The sequence below is a fragment of the Chiloscyllium plagiosum genome, unplaced genomic scaffold, assembly GCF_037043375.1.
Source record: "Chiloscyllium plagiosum isolate Xiang-an unplaced genomic scaffold, Cpla_swu_hap1 HiC_scaffold_24, whole genome shotgun sequence".
Classification (NCBI taxonomy): Eukaryota; Metazoa; Chordata; class Chondrichthyes; order Orectolobiformes; family Hemiscylliidae; genus Chiloscyllium; species Chiloscyllium plagiosum.
In genome coordinates this window covers 46,689,305-46,705,917 of record NW_028270162.1, presented here as the reverse complement: position 1 = coordinate 46,705,917, position 16,613 = coordinate 46,689,305, and the positions used below count along the sequence as shown (strand labels likewise).

The 16,613-nt window shown below is 39.7% G+C and overlaps 1 protein-coding gene across 1 annotated transcript in view; it reads right to left on the bottom strand.

Moving 5' to 3' along the window:
* Positions 1-16,613, bottom strand: part of sppl3 (signal peptide peptidase 3) — a 114,282-nt gene that overhangs the window by 61,825 nt on the left and 35,844 nt on the right. Inside the window, exons 3-4 of the mRNA XM_088000129.1 lie at positions 12,123-12,242; positions 7,112-7,190 (exon numbers count right to left, since the gene is read on the bottom strand). Of these exons, the coding sequence (XP_087856255.1) occupies positions 7,112-7,190; positions 12,123-12,242 (199 nt within the window). The remainder of the gene's footprint in view (positions 1-7,111; positions 7,191-12,122; positions 12,243-16,613) is intronic.

Genomic DNA, 16,613 nt, shown 5'->3' with positions numbered 1-16,613 from the left:
GCATGCATTATTGAGGAATTCAATTCAGGAAGTTCAGTTTTATTCCTGTTTGCTCTTAGTTGGTAAACTGGCCTTCATATACTTGGACTTATTCTTAAACATCATCTAAAAAGAAATCATGAAATCACACAGTCTGTGATCAACCATTTTAATATTATACATCTAATAGGGAACATAATCAAATGTAACTTAATACTTTGAGGCAATTAGAGATGAAAGACGCATGGTTACTAAGTTTGCAGACAACACTAAAATTGGTGGCATAATAGACAGTAAAGTAGATTTTCTAAAATTACAAAGGGATCTTGATTAAATGGGTCAATGGGCTGAAAAATGACAGATGAAGTTCAATCTGGATAAATACAAGGAATTGCATTTTGGTACAACAAACAAGGGTAGGACTTAGAGAATTAATCATGGGGCCTTGTTGTAGAACAATAGAGGACTTCGGGGTGCAGGTACAAAATTCTTTCAGGTTTGGATCACATATAGACAGGATATTTAAAAGGCATTTAGCACGCTTGCTTCCAGTGCTCAGTCCTTTGAGTATTGGGTTGGGAAGTCATGTTGAGGTCGTATAGGACATTGGTGAGGCCTCTTCTGGAATACGGTGTCCAGTTCTGTTTATCCAGTTATAGAGAGATTATTATTAAGCTGGAGAGGGTGCAGAAGAGATTTACCAGGACATTGTCTGGTATGGAAGATTGGAGTTAAAATGAAAGGCTGGGTAGGCTGGGACATTTTTTCATTGGAGCGTAGAAGGTTGAGAGGTGACCTAATAGAAGTTTAGAAAATTATGAGGGGTATAGATAGTTAATGGCTGTTGTCTTTTCTCTAGGATGGGGGATGTCAAGACGAGGGAGCATATTTTTAAGTCGAGAGCATGTTGCTGGAAAAGCACAGCAGGTCAGGCAACATCAGAGGAGCAGGAAAAATCGACGTTTCGGGCCAGAGCCCTTCATCAGGAAATATCCCGATGAAGGGCTTTGGCGCAAAATGTCGACTCTCCTGCTCCTCGGATGCTGCCTGACCTGCTGTGCTTTTCCAGCAACACACTCTCGAGTCTGATCTCTAGCTTCTGCAGACCTCATTTTCTCCTGGCATATTTTTAAGGTAAAACGAGAGGCATTTTAAAAAAAACATGAGGGGAAAATCTTTTACACAGAGTGGTTTGTGGGTGGAATGAACTTCCTGCGAAAGTGGTGGATGTGGGTTCAATAACAATGTTTAAAAGACACATGGATGAAAACATGAATAGGTTTGGAGGGATATGGGCCAGGAGCAGGCAAGGGGGACTGGTTTAGTTTGGAATTATATTCTGTATGGATGGTTGGCCTGAAGGTTCTGTTTCCACGCTGTATGACTCTATGAAGACTGTAAGACACGAGCAAAAGTCAGCTGTTTTGCCCAGAGAGTCTGCCTCATGATTTAATTAGACATGGTTGATCTGATCATCATGAATTCCATTTTCCTGCCTTATTCTCATAACCTTCAATTCCCTTAAAATTGATTAAAAATGTCCATCTCAGCTTCGACAGCCCTCTGTAGTAAAGACGCCCACAGACTTACTCCCTTCAGGGAAAATATGGTTGCAACAATGTCTGCTCTCATTCTCCTAAAATTCAATAAATACAGACCCAACCTACTCAACATTTATTCATAAGGAAATCCCTCCATATCCAAGATCAACCTCGTGAAACTCCACTGGGCTACCTGCAAAGCCAGCATACATATCCTTAGATCAGTGGACCAAAATAGTTTACAGTATTCACCTGTGGTCTGAGCAGTGCCTTATATAGTTTTAGCAAGGCTTCCTTTTTTTTTTAATACTTTATTCCCTTTGAAACACAAGCCAACATTCTATTTGACTTTCCAATTACCTGAAGATGTATGCTAGCATTTTGTGCTTCATTTTTGAGGTCCCCTAAATCCATCTGTGCTGCAGCTTTTTGCAGTTTTTCCCTACTTATAAGACTAAGAACTTCTATTCTTCCTGCCAGATTACAGAACTATGTTTTTTCACATTATATTCCATCTAATAACTTTGGCTCACGCACTTGTCTACATTCCTCCTCCCCCCCCCCCCCCCCCCGTAGGCTCATCTTCACCACATGCCTTCCCAACTATTTTTGTATCATCTACAAAATTGGCAATATTACATTGACCTCTACCATCCAAATCATTAATGCTATAATGAATAACTGTGCCTCCAGCACAGATCCCTTGGGGACTTCACTCATTACATACTGCAATATTGAAAAATCCCTCTTTATCCCAATTTTCTGCCAATTTGTTTTTTTATTCATTTAGTGGGATGTGGGCATCACTGGCTGGCCAATATTTATTGCCCATACCTGGGTCCCCTTGAGAAGGTGGTGGTGAGCTGCCTTCTTGAACTGCTGCAGTCCACCTGCTGTGGGTTGATCCACAATGCCATTCGGGAGGGAATTGCAGATGTATGCTAGCATATTTCACCTGACCAGCAACAGGTGAAATATTTCCATGTGAGCCAATTAGCTAATTCTCTAATTCTTCTAATATACCACTTCTAGCGCGGAGGGCTCTTATTTTATTAAGTAGCCCAATTTGGGGTACATTATGAAACACCTTTTTAAAATGCAAATACACTACATCCACTGGCTCCCTTTTTATCTATTCAGCATTCCTTGAGGAGGTAACAGACAATGAATTTATCAGACATGACTTCTCGTTCTCTTTGCCTGATCATACTTAGCATTTCTAAATGATCTGCTATTACAACCTTCATAACAAACTCACCATTTTCCCAATGACAGACGTTAAGCTAACTGACCTGTAGTTATCTTCTAGAATTTTGTCCCCCTCCCTTTTTGAATAAAGGTGTTAATCAGCTGTTTTCTCAATCTGCTGTGACTTTTCCCAAGATCTAAGGATTACATCAGTGCATTCGCTACCTCTGCAGCTGCTTCCTTTATACCTTAAGGAAGCAACCCATCAGGTCTAGGGGGCTTCTCAGTCTTTAGCCCCACGAGTTTCCCGAGTAGTTTTTCTCCAGTGACAGCTCACATATTTATTTCATGTTGTACACTCCACCCACTTAATATATTTGAAATGCTACTAATGCCGACTACTGTGAAAGATGAGTGAAGTTGTTATTCAACTCTTATACCGCTTCCAGACTGCCCATTATCGTTTACACAGCTTCATCCTATAAGGCACTTATGTTTACTATTGTGTCTCTCTTGCTTTTAATCTTTAAAGCAGCTCATATTGTCTGTTTTTATGTTACTTGCTAGGTTGCCCTCTGTCCCTTTTTTCCTCCATTATTTTTTCTCCATCTTCTATTGACATTTTTAAAAACTTGCCCAAATCTTTGGTTTTACCATTGATTTTTGTCATATTGTATATTTATTCATTCAATTTAATACTATCCATAATTAATCTGGTTAACCCTGGTAAGTTTATGCCTTTCCTGGAATCCTTCTTCCTCACTGGGATATTTGCTGATTGTAATTAACTAATTTCTCAATATCTGAGATTGTTCATCAACTGTCCTTCCTAATGAACTCTCTCTTTCAGTCCACTTCGGCCAACTCTGTTACCAAATTATCTTCAACAATATTCAATAATAGGAAATCTGAAATAAAAACAAAATGCTGGAAATGGTCACTACATTTGGCAGCAGCTGTGGGGAAATGGTAGTTGCACTCTTCATTTATACTGCCAGGCCTGCTGAGTATTTCCAGTATGTACTTGGTTATTACTTTAGGCTGGACGACTTCTGGCAGTGAGCAATTATGTTTAAAATACTTTGTGAGATTCCATGAGACTTGCTGGGGTTTTGGGAACTGTGCTCCATGATTACATCAGCTTATAATTATACCCATACTTTTACTGCAGCTTCACAGGCCAAATTCTATTTTTATTACATGAAGTTAAGAATTTATCTTAACTGGTGTTTAATTAGTGGACAGAGGCAGAAGGCTTAATGATTGCCCATTGTGTATGAAAACCACTAATCACTGACCTAATCACTAATTTAAGAACAAAAGCAGTCTTATAAGTTAATACAATACAAATAATTATGACATCATGCATCAGAATTTCACCTGGCATATTACGGTAATAAAATTTACCATTGCGGTGCTCTGAGGCATTAAATTCACTCCTCAAAGCAAAGTCTATAATTTCATCTATCAATTTTCTCTCTCCTGTACCTCATTACACTCTCCCTCACCAGCTGAGTTTCTCTCCTTCCAATGACGTATTTTTCTCCCAGATTCCATATTCTTTTCAGCGTTCTTATTTAGGTTTTTATTGCTCCTCCACTCATGCTGCACTTCACTCAACCTCATTTTCGGCAGTATCTACACTGCTGCATTAGGCAGACAAAGGCACTCTGGAGGGAGGGTGAAGCAGCCAAACAGTTGTGGACTCAGAAGAGGTGAAAATCAACAGCCGAAGTTATGCACACAGACTGGCGGAGATTCTTCATCACCAAAGCACTGTCTGGTCACAAAGGTTTGCAATTTTTGTTTAGATGAGGAAACAGGATTTAATAATAAAAACATAATACTTTGGGCCTTGAATTTGCTCTCTTGAAGTCTCTTATGAATATAGAGCTACCATGCCCACAAATACACTTCCCCATTGTGAAGCCAAATAGAACACAGTAAACTATGCAATACATCCACAAATACAAATGCATTTCTATGCCAATATGGCACAAACTACTTTTTTCTTTTTAAAGCAACTCTGATCATGCACCAAAATTACTTAAAGAAATAATTTTTTTTTTAAATTAAGGAATGGTTGTCCAAAAGCCTTTCTAGCAATTTATGATTTAGGCACACAAATATTATTTTTAAAAAGTGTAATGATACTGTGCCTTTTGCAACTCCAGGACACTCCAAAATTCTCATCCAACCACAGACAAGTATAGTAAACAATTTCTTTACAGCAACTATGAACAAAAAGGAGAGAGAAATAAATAGGAGAAAGTGAGGTCTGCAGATGCTGGAGATCAAAGTTGAAACTTTATTGCTGGAACAGCACAGCAGGTCAGGCAGCATCCAGGGAACAGGAGATTCGACATTTCGGGCACAGGCCCTTCTTCAGGAATGCCTTCCTGAAGAAGGGCCTGTGCCCGAAACGTCGAATCTCCTGTTCCCTGGAGAGAAATAAATAGTCGAGGGCATGAGGGAAGATGATCTCATTTTCTATATTTACTTTATACAGATCACATATCCCAACCAAACGAGTTATTTACAAACTAGGAGAAATGAAACCGTATTGTTTAGTATCAGCCCTTCCCATAGTAGCAGCATTCCCAGTTTGTTCAAAAGGCTGTGGGTTTACAAAGCTTTATGCCATAAATTAGCCTGATATTTCAGTGCAGTAAAGCTGCCATCTTTCACTTAAGGTTTTGAGAGGGTAAATGAGACTCTTGATTTAAGTGCAGATAAAATATTCCATGCATTATTTGATTTACAGCAGGATGACTCTCTCCAGTTCACCGGTCAAACAACATTCCTCAACAAACACCAAAAGCCACTTATGTTATTGCTACTTAAAGGCATTTCTTGTGTTCAAATTAGCTGCCATTTTTAAAAATTAAAACATTTTAATAAATTTTCCATAGTGATTAGGAAATATTTTGAGATGAGGTTGTGAAAGTTACTGAATAAATACAATTTCTATTTTTCTTGCTTTATTTATTTACCAGTAAATAAAGGTTTTGTGGAATGGCCAAAAGATTAATAAAGGCTTTAAATTAAGAGAAACAATCCTATGAAAATGTAGCTAACTGTGCAAGGGTGAAGTAGCAGGTTATGAGGATGTGAGGAGCAGCTTTGGAAGGCAAGAGGGTGGGGAGAGAGAGGACACTGTGGGAGGAAGCGCAACACACACACACACAGTCAAGATACTTTCTCATCAACATGTTCAGAGATGTTACATCTCTGGAACAGCTGTGACTTGAATCCAGGTCTTCTGGCCCAGAGGGATACTACCATTGCACCACAAGAGCCCTGACAAAGTGAATTGAGACTTCTGCAAATCCATTCCACAATGTTTGTAATGGAGCTAGACCTAGGGCCTTCATCATTCTTAAATTAATGTCCCCTTTTGTCCACAGTGCTGAGCGACCTCAAAGAAAAGACATTCTAGAACTTCACCAGCTCCATCTATACCCAGCAATGATCTTACTAAATATTAAATAAGTACCTGCATCTGTACATTTAACAATCCATCTTGCTGTGCATCACAGCTTTACAAACTGTAGGGGACAAAAGTCAAATATGAAAAACATGGAGGCATTGGAGACAGAGATTTTTTAGGAATCCAACACTGAGAACATTGTTAAGACAATATTCAAACTGGCGGCTTTATAATAGGTTTTAGGGATTTGATAGGATAGATGTGTGGAAGATGCACCAACCTGGGGAGAGATATATAAAATTAAACCAGTATTTCCAAATTCAAGCAAAACATTTCAACCTGAACAATAGCAAGAACCATGCTGTCGAAGCCTTGCATTAATCAGGGCTGAATCACAATAATGCCAAAACTCAAAGAGAACAACAATTTACACTGCATGAATTTGAGTTCATGCAATCCACACTAATCTTTATCACTGTTTACACAACAGGAGCATATTTGATCTTTTTTATACTGTTGTATACAGGATTGCTGTGTGCAAACTGGCTACCACGTTTCCTAAATTAAAACAGTGGTCACAATTCAAAAGTTCACCATTGGCTGATGTTTTATGACAGAGAGGTTGTAAAAGGTGCTACACAAATGCAGAAGTTCTCATCTTTATTGACTCACTGGTAATTAAAGATTCTGTAGAGTTGCTGAGTGCAAATTTGTCAATTTTAAATTAACTCCAGCGCTGGGATCTTTGATAAGTTCACACAACTAACCATTCAGAAAATAAGCAGATTTAAACAGTACACATGAAATATACCTTTGCAGTAAACTATAAATGCTACTTAAGGCAAGCAAGCAGAAGACTTAATTCTTTCCTTATGGAGAAAAAGGCAAAATAATCAATGAGAGTCAACAAAATAAAAAGCACAACCATTCTCAAAATTCACTGTGAATATAGCACATTGAATTATAAACTTACTTGTTCTGAGGTGAACAGGGTCTTGTTAAATACTGGCACATTGGAAGCAGCAGAAAGGCAAATGCTATTGTTGCAAGAACTGAAAGAAAAAAAATCTGGTGAGTTCCAGCTAGCATCTCATCTACAGAGAAGGGGTAAAAGTACAAACACAAGAGACCAAACACTTAATTAGTTCAGTTAGCATACTGAATTTATTACAGAATGGCCTTCATTCAAAAGGATTATCTACAGAGTTATAATGTTGATGACAAAAGCAAATATTACTTGAGTTGAAATGGAAAGCTGATACCTATATTTTCTTGTATCTATAAAGGAATCTTCTACAAAAGAATTAGTCATATCCATGCTGTGGTTTCCATATTCACTTGTAGAAAATGCCTTAGCACATAACAAGAAAAATTATCTGCCTCCTGAGGGGAAGAACCATTTTTAAACAAGTTAATGTTTTAATAATTCCAACACACAACTAAAAAAAATAGTATTTCTGTCCGTTTGTGGAATCCGGATTGTGCTGGCTAGGCAGGTACTTATTGCACGCGAAGTGGCAGTGAGCAGCCTTCTTGATCCATTGTCGTCCTTGGGCGTACATACCTCTGCAAAGCTATTAGGGAGGGAATTCAAGGTTTTGACCCAATAATTGTAAAGGAACACTGATCCAATTCCAAGTCAGATGGTACACGATCAGGAGGAGAGCTTCAACGTGGTGGTGCTCCCATGCTTTACGTTGTTTGTCCTTCCTTTGAAAGATGCTAGCAAAGAGGCCTGGTGAGTTGCTTTTGTGTATGTTGCAGGTGATGCACAATGCTGTCACTGTGTGAATGTGGAGGTGAAAAGGATGCTAAAAAAAAGCACGATGGTTTGTCCTGGATGATGTCAACTTCTTGTTGGAGCTGCACCAATCCAGGCAAGTGAACAGTACATCATTACAGGTGATGAGTGCACTGTCAATGGCGGATGGGGATCAAGAAGTCAAGAGTTACACGGTGCAGAATTCCTAGCCTGGCTTCTGATCTTCTTTTATAGCCACAGTAGCTTTATGGATTGTCCAGTTCAGTTTCTAGTCAATAGTGATCTCCAGACGTTGACAATGGGGGATTCAATGTTGGTAAGCCATTGATCCTCAATGGGAGGTGGTCAGATTCTCTCTTTATTAGATGGTCATTACCTGAAGTTTGTGTGGTGAGAATGTTACTGCTATCAGCTCAAGCCTGGACGCTGTGCAGTGTTCTTGCATTTGGACATGGCTGCTTCAGTTCTCAGAGTGGCGAACAATGCTGAATACAGCACAAATATCAGCAAACTTCATAACCTGACTTTATGATGGAGGAAGGTCATTGATGAATTAGCTGAAGATGGCTGGCGCAACATGTAGCAATTCAGTTTTTATCATTCATCCACTACTTCCCCATAAGCCTTGCAAATATTTTTCCCTTAAATATTTAACTAATTCCTTTTAGAAAATCAAGACCAAATCAACTCCTGCATTGATATCATACTGGCACCATCTTGTGTGTTCAGTATGGTTCTTCTGATACCCACTGACTCCCAATTTTGCTAGGGCTACATACATAGTCAAATGCTGCCTTGATGTCGCTTCACTTCTGGAGTTCAATGTTTCAACCAATGTTTTCTCAATGTTTCAACCAAAAGCTGTTATGAGGTCAGGACTTGAGCATTGGATCCTTGTGGAACCCAAATTGCAAAATGACCAACAATCAAAAAATGGAAAGACAGAGGATTGAGAAAATTTAAAACCCAATTTAAAAGTGTCCAAAAATAAGGAGTAGAAAATAAATGTTATGCTGGCCTTCAAAATGAGAGGATATGAGCAATGATATCTTGATGCAATTACATAAGGCCTTTTTGAGACATCTGGAACATGTGCAGTTTTGGTTTCCTTATCCAAAGATGTCCCTGCTACAGTGGGAGTGCAGCAAAGTTTACCAGACTAACTCCTGGGGTGGCAGGTCTGACATACAAGGAGAGGTTGAATTGGTTACAGAGGAGTGAGGGGGTGAACTCAAAGAAACCTATAAAATTCTAGCAAGAATAGATTAGATTCCCTACAGTATGGAAACAGGCCCTTTGGCCCAACAAGTCCACACTGATCCTCCAAAGAGTAACCCACCCAGACCTATTCCTCTTCCCCATGTTTACCTCTGACTAATACACCTAACACGATGGGCAATTTAATGTGGCCAATTCACCTGCACATCTTTGGATTGTGGGAGGAAACCAGAGCACCCAGAAGAAATCTACACAGACACGGGGAAAATGTGCAAATGCCACAGAGACAGTCGCCTGAGGTTGGAATCAAACCTGGGTCCCTGGCACAGTGAGGCGCAGTGCTAACCACTGAGCCACTGTGCTGCCCTTACGAATGAAGGATGCTTTCAATGGTAGGGAAATCACAGACTAAGAATACAGGATAAACCTGTTGGACTGAAAAGAAGAGAAATTTCTTCACACAGAAAGCAGGCGCAACCAAATTTATGATTTCAAGATGAATCGGATGTACCAGTTAGTGTGAAAGGGATCAATGGATATGGGGAAAAGCAGGAACAGGCTATTGATAAGTGATGAAGCACACTTGAGATGCTGAATGACCTGCTCTTATTTTCTATGTTTCTATGAGTTCCAAAGGGATCAGTGCAGGAGCTACAATTACTACAATATATATTAATGACTTGGTATGAGGGAAAGTGGATCTACTATCACCAAGTTGGTGGATGACAAATGCAGGAAGGCAAGCAGTGAGGATGACAAAGGAATATAGACAGGTTACGTAAATTGGCAAAAACTTGGTAGATGCAACGCAATGTGGAAAAGTGCAAGGCTATTAAAATCTGGCAGAAAGCTGCAGCATTGGAGATTTGGAGGTCCTTGTGCAAGAACCACAGAAAGCTGGTACAAGTCAGTTCTTCTATAACACGATAGTTGTATTCTTGTGTAACCCCATGTTATAGAAAAATCATGCTTTAGAAACAGCACCTTAAAAGTGTTGGTGCTGTAATTGCGTTACAATCAACACGTCTTAAAAGTTTGTGCGCTGCAGAAACAGTGCCCCCAATTTGTCAATCATGTTACAGTGAATCTGTATTGACAAAATGCATTTATAACAGAATGATCTGTATGCAAGGGACGGCAAATGAAATGTTGACCTTTATTTCAAAGGGAACGGAGTATATTAAAAAAAGGGCAAGCCTTGCTAAAACAATACAAGGCACTTGCTAGACCACAGCTGAAATGCAGTGAACAGCCTTGATCCCCTTATCGAAAGAAAGATATACTGACATTGGAGGCAACCCTGAAGAAGTTCACCAGGTTGATGCTGGGTATGGAAGGATTTTTTCTTTAAACAAAGTTTGAGTAGGCTGGTCCTGCACTCATTGATGCTGAGTTTGTTTTTCTTTGTGGGAGTGTCTAGGACCAGAGGTAAGAGGGTGCCCAGTTAGGAGAGAGAGGAGAAATAAACTTCATGCAGAAGGTAGTGAATTCCTTACTGCAGGAGGCCATTGATAGTGATACTGGTCATTAAGAAACATTCAAAGTGGAGACTGATATCTAATCAAAAAGGGATTCAAAGGTTACACTCAAAAAGGCAGGAAAGTGGAGTTGAGGATTCTCAGGTGAGTCCTAATCTTATTGAATGGAGCAGACCTAACTGAACCAAAATGGTCTCCTTCTGCACCTCTGTCTTAATATCTTATGAACAGGTTATTGCTGCCTAAGTCCTACTTCATAACATTGTCAACAATCTCTTCCAACACTCTATTAATGATGACAGAGAGTAAACTGACAGGGCAGTAATTGGCCAGGTTGCATTTGTCCTGCTTTTTCAGCACAAGACACAACTGGGCAATTTTTGCATTGTTGGGTAGGTGTCAGTGTTATAGCTGTACTGAAACAGCTTAACTAGTGGTGTGTCAAATTCTGGAGCACAAGTCTTCATTAATGATGTCGGAGTGTTGTTGGGGCCCATAGATGTTACAACATCCAGTGTCTTCAGCTGTTTCCAACGTTAGATGGAGTAATTCAGTTTGCCTGAACACTAACATCTGAGAAATTAGGAACCTTAGCAGGAGGCTAAGGAGCAGAGGTGGAGTGGATCTACACTCGACTCTTCTGGTTCAGGATGGGTGCAAATGTTTCATCCCGGTCTTTTGCACAGATGTGCTAGGCTCCCTGATCAGCAAGGGAATATTTGTGGAGCCTTTATTCCTTCCTTAGTAGTTTAACTGTTCACCAACATTCACAATTGAACGTGACAGGAGCTTAGGTCAGATCTGTTGGTACTAAGTCCATTTAGCCTTGTACATCGCATGCTGCTTGCACTGTTTCCATGCAAATAGTACTATGTTGTAGGTTCATCAGCATGATACCTCATTCTTAGGTACACCTTTGCTGCTTTTAGTATACCTTTTTGCACTCTGCATTGAACAATGGTTGGCTTCTCCAAGCTGGATGGTAATGATAGAGTGGGGGTATGCCTAGCCATTAGGGTACATTCAATATAATTCTGATGGTCTACAGTGTTTCATATATATCCAGCTATGACTTGCTAGAAGTGTTTGAAATCTCTGTTAGTAATGCTCTTCGGATGGTCAGTGCAGACCTGATGGATCGAATGGCTTCTTTCTGCACTGTAGAAATTCTAATGACAAGTCATCGCTGTCCTCCTTTATCACTTTTCTTGAAAACCATCTTTTTGGCCAAGCTGTTGGCCATCTCCCCAATTACTTATTCCTTTGAGTTAACATCTAACCTTTCTTTTAAAAAGTTTTTTCTTTTTTATACAATTTTTGAAGGCTATAAATAGAGAAGTTATTTCGTGAATTAATTACACTCAAATCTCTAATACAGGCCACAAGTGGTTTTACCAGAATCCAATATTTTCTGTAGTTAGTTAGGATGTTTAACACCACGTGACTTGCCAAATGTTGTTCAGTTAATAAATATGAAAAACGCTTTAACAATATTCACATTCCTCAAACACTATTCTGAATCATACCTGCAGTGCATATTGTAAAGACTACTTGAACGGAATCGAAGAAGAAGAACATCACTAGGAGAGATACTGATGCCCCTACTGGAAGGAACAAGGCTTGTGTAGAATCTATGGTCTGGATACCTAGAAAATAAATTAATCATAGTTCGTTAAGAGTTTGCAATAAACTTACTTTGACAAATTACATTACATTCATGTGGTTCATGAGTACAAGATCAATGCCAAAAAGTAATTCCAACACACGCATCTGAAGCTCAGGCAACCTCTATAGTATTTTTGATGAAATTATTTTTTACTGCTTTACTTTACAGAGAAGGGTGGTTATTAAGAGGGGAAAGTGACTGCAGAATGAGGCAAGTAGGGGGATTGAGAAGATACAAGCAGAGATTCAAGATTTTTGCAGTCTATACGGACGACAGGAGGGGCTGTAGAGAGAATAAGCACACTGACTGTGCACTATGACACTATGACTATTCAAGTAGGGATTGTTAACAGGAATGCAGTAGTCTGATACAGTATCCTGATTCCTGAAGAAGGGCTTATGCCCAAAACATTGATTCTCCTGCTCCTTGGATGCTGCCTGAGCTGCTGCGCTTTTCCAGCAACACATTTTTCAATTCTGATACAGTATTATCAAGGGGATAAACACAGTTCTCGGTGGTCCAGAGTATCAATGTCATCTGCCGGTTTGGGACAACTACTCTGGAGAGAATCATGCAGGAGGAGAAGCAAGGATCCAGATTTTGTGGTACATCTGGATACCAATGACACAGACAAGTCCAGGAAAGGTGTTATATTTAGGGATTATGAGCAGTTAGGGGCAAAATTAAAAGGCTTAACCTCAAAGGGAGATCTCTGGATTACTTGAGCCACAGAAAAATTGACACTGGATAAATAAATGTCTGCGTGGCAGAAGGATTGGAGTAGCAGAAGTGAGTTTTAATTCATGAGACACTAGCAGCAGAGCTGGGGAAGTCGGAGCTGTACTATTTAAACAGTTTTCACCTTAACCATGCTGGACCAGTGTTCCAATGAGTTGTACAACTAAAGGCTACAGAGAGCGAAGGGAACAGATTATCTGACAGTTGATGTGGTAAATAAAAGGTGGGGGGTGGGGGATAGGAAAAACAATGTAACAATTTTACTCATCTTAACCAGAGTGGTTAAGGAAGTGCGTGTGCAAACTTAGCACATGAGCAGATAAGGTCAGAAATGGCAAAAGGATAAAAAGACAATTATAAGGTTCTATATCTAAACGTTTGTAGTATTCATAAATAAAAAGGATGAATTGTTAACAAAACATATACGACCTGACTGCTATCACAGAGATATGGCAGCAGGGTGACTGAGGTTATGACCCAAATATTTAAGATTTTGACATTTTGAAAAGATAGGAAGCTAAAAGGTGGTAGGGGTAGCACTGTTAATTAGCTTGAAAAGGACAAGATGTAAAATGAGTTTGGGTAGAAAGGTCACTTGGGGGAATATGCTATAGACTCCCTGACGTAGTTACACTCAGGACAAAGTTCACAGGAAGAGTCAGATGTAGGATATAGGAAGTTACCTCAATAATTATGTGTGACTTTAATCTGATTGGTAAAAGTAACTAGAAAATAAGATGACATGTTGTATTCAAGATTTGAAACTAGATAGTCCTGGTGTATGGGATTAAACTCATCATAAAGAACCCTCTTGGTAGCATCAAAACATGACAGAATTTTACATTTTGTTTGAAGAGTACAAGTGTGGGTCTCAGACTAGATTCTTAAACTCAAATAAAAGGTAATTATAAATATGTAAAGACAGAGCTAGCTAGTAAACTCAAACTAGGTTAAAAAGGTAGAATAGATGCAGGAGGAGATATCCAATAACAAAAACATTATCCCATTGAGAAAGAAAGAATTTCTCAAGGATGCATTATCCACAGTTAAGCAAGCAAGCTAAGGTTGTATTAAATTGAAAGACACTGTACACACCTGTTAAAAATCACAACTCCAGGTTATAGTCCAACAGGTTTATTTGGAAGTACTAACTTTCAGAGTTACCTGATGAAGCAGCAGTACTTTGTAAGTTAGCACTTCCAAATAAACCTGTTGGATTTTTACCTAGTGTTGAGTGATTTTTTAAACTTTGTCCACCCCAGCACCTCCACATCAAATCTGCAAAGATTTGTCATTTTTAAAGAAAGTTGAAGAAAGCAAGGGCTGAAAGGTGGCTAGCTAATAACGTAAAAACTGACCGTTTTAAACAAATTAGGGAAATAGGAAAAGAACGAAAACTAGTCCTGGACCCTTACTTAGCAATATTGTTGGATCCACAGAAGATGTCTGATAAGGTGCCACAAAGATTGATACACGAGAAAAGCCAAATGACAATTGTTTCCAGCAACGTTTGCCAAAACCAAGGACAAAATTACATGACACCAGGTTGCAGTGCAACAGGTTTATTTGAAATTATAAGCTATTGCCGTATAGCCCATTCATCAGGTGAAGTGAGAGGGAAGCGCACAGAACACAGAATTTATGGGCAGGGAGACCAGAAGATCATACAAATGGTGTGAGTGAAGTGACGATAAGTCTCTGCAGGTGACCAAGGATGTTAGGTGGTGTGAGTAAAGTGTCCAAAGCTAAATAACCACCAAAGGGATGACCGATAATCCAATTAAATAAGGCAGAGAGATAATTAAAACAAAACAAAAACAAAGTGGTGCTGGAGTTAAACCAAATGACCGAAATAACATGGAATACAAACAGGTCTGGCAGCATCTGTGAAGAAAAGCTAGAGGAAGGGTCACCACACCTGAAAGGTTAACTCTGATTTTTCTTTATAGATGTTGCCAGACCTATTGGGCTCCCCCAACAACCCCTACCATAGCTCCTGATTTACAGCATCCGCTGTTCTTTCAGTTTTTCTTTGACTGGAATATAACAACTTTTTTTGGGGGAGATGGGAGCTCAGCAGGTCTGGTGGCATCTGTGAAGATAAATCAGAGTTAATGCTTCGGATCTGCTGCCCTTTTCTCTGGTTTTTCTTCACAGATACTGCCAGACTTGCTGAGCTTTTCCCGCAGCTTCTGTTTTCATTCCACATTATTCCAGTCATTTGATTTGTCTCCAGCATCACCTTATTTTTAATTTTTTGTAATTATCTCTCTGCCTCATTTAATTGGATTATAGATTATCCATTTGGTCATTATTTAGCTTTTGACACTTTACTCACACCATCTAACATCTGTGGTCACCTGCAGAGACATATTATTCAACACACCACTCGTATGGTCCTTTGATCTCTCTGCCCAAACATTGTGTTCCGTGTGCTTCCCTCTCACCTCACCCGATGAAGGAGGAGTGCTCTTGTGTTGGGGTCACACACACTTGTGTTGGGGTCACACACACAAAAGAAGTTGCATCAAGACACTATTCAAAAGGGTCACAAAACACTGCAGTACACCAGAACTGCAAAAAGAGGAAGAAGAACACCTATACAATATATTAGCCAAAAACGGATATCCCCACAATTTCATCAACAGATGCCTAAGGGAAAGACAACGGAATGAGGACATGCCGCAACCCAAAGGACTAGCCACGCTACCATACATAAAGAGCATTTCCGAACTGACAGCCAGACTACTGCGACCAGTAGGACTAAAAACAGCACACAAACCAACAGCCACTCTCGGACAACAACTCACCAGGACGAAGGACCCGATATCCAGCATGAGCAAAACCAATGTAGTGTACAAACTCCCATGCAACGACTGCACAAAACACTACATAGGACAAACAGGAAGACAGCTAATGATCCGCATCCATGAACACCAACTAGCCACAAAACGACACGACCAGCTATCCTTAGTAGCCACACACTCAGATGACAAGCAACATGAGTTCGACTGGGACAACACTACTTTTATCGGACAAGTCAAACAGAGAACAGCCAGGGAATTCCTAGAGGCATTGCACTCATCCATTGATTCAATCAACAAGCACATCGATCTGGACCCAATATACCGGCCACTGCAACGGACAGCTGGAACTGACAACCGGAAGCGGCAGATACAAATCACTATAAATGCCAGAGGAAAGATCACAGAAGCGCTTCACAGGAGGCTCCCAAGCACTGAGGATGTCACCTAGACAGGGGACGAAACGTCTGCAACACAAATTCCCAGCTCAGCGAACAGAACCACAACAATAATTGTCAATCATTGGAATTGGAAGGCTGTGAGCATTAAAGGAATTGTTCCTCAGCATGATTCATCTTTACAGCATGATGAGACACTTATTCAATTGAATCAAAATTCCAGAAATCTCATAATTGGGTTAATTTGAGAATTAAAATTTATGCATTAACTACAGAAGGGACTGTTAAGATGCAATCTTATCAGCAGCCCAAGAATTCGACAATGGCCAAATAAACATGTAGGCCGAGCAGGAAGACTTATTTTCAAAACAATTTTCTCAACCTGAAAATGTATAATTCCATTTGGAAGTT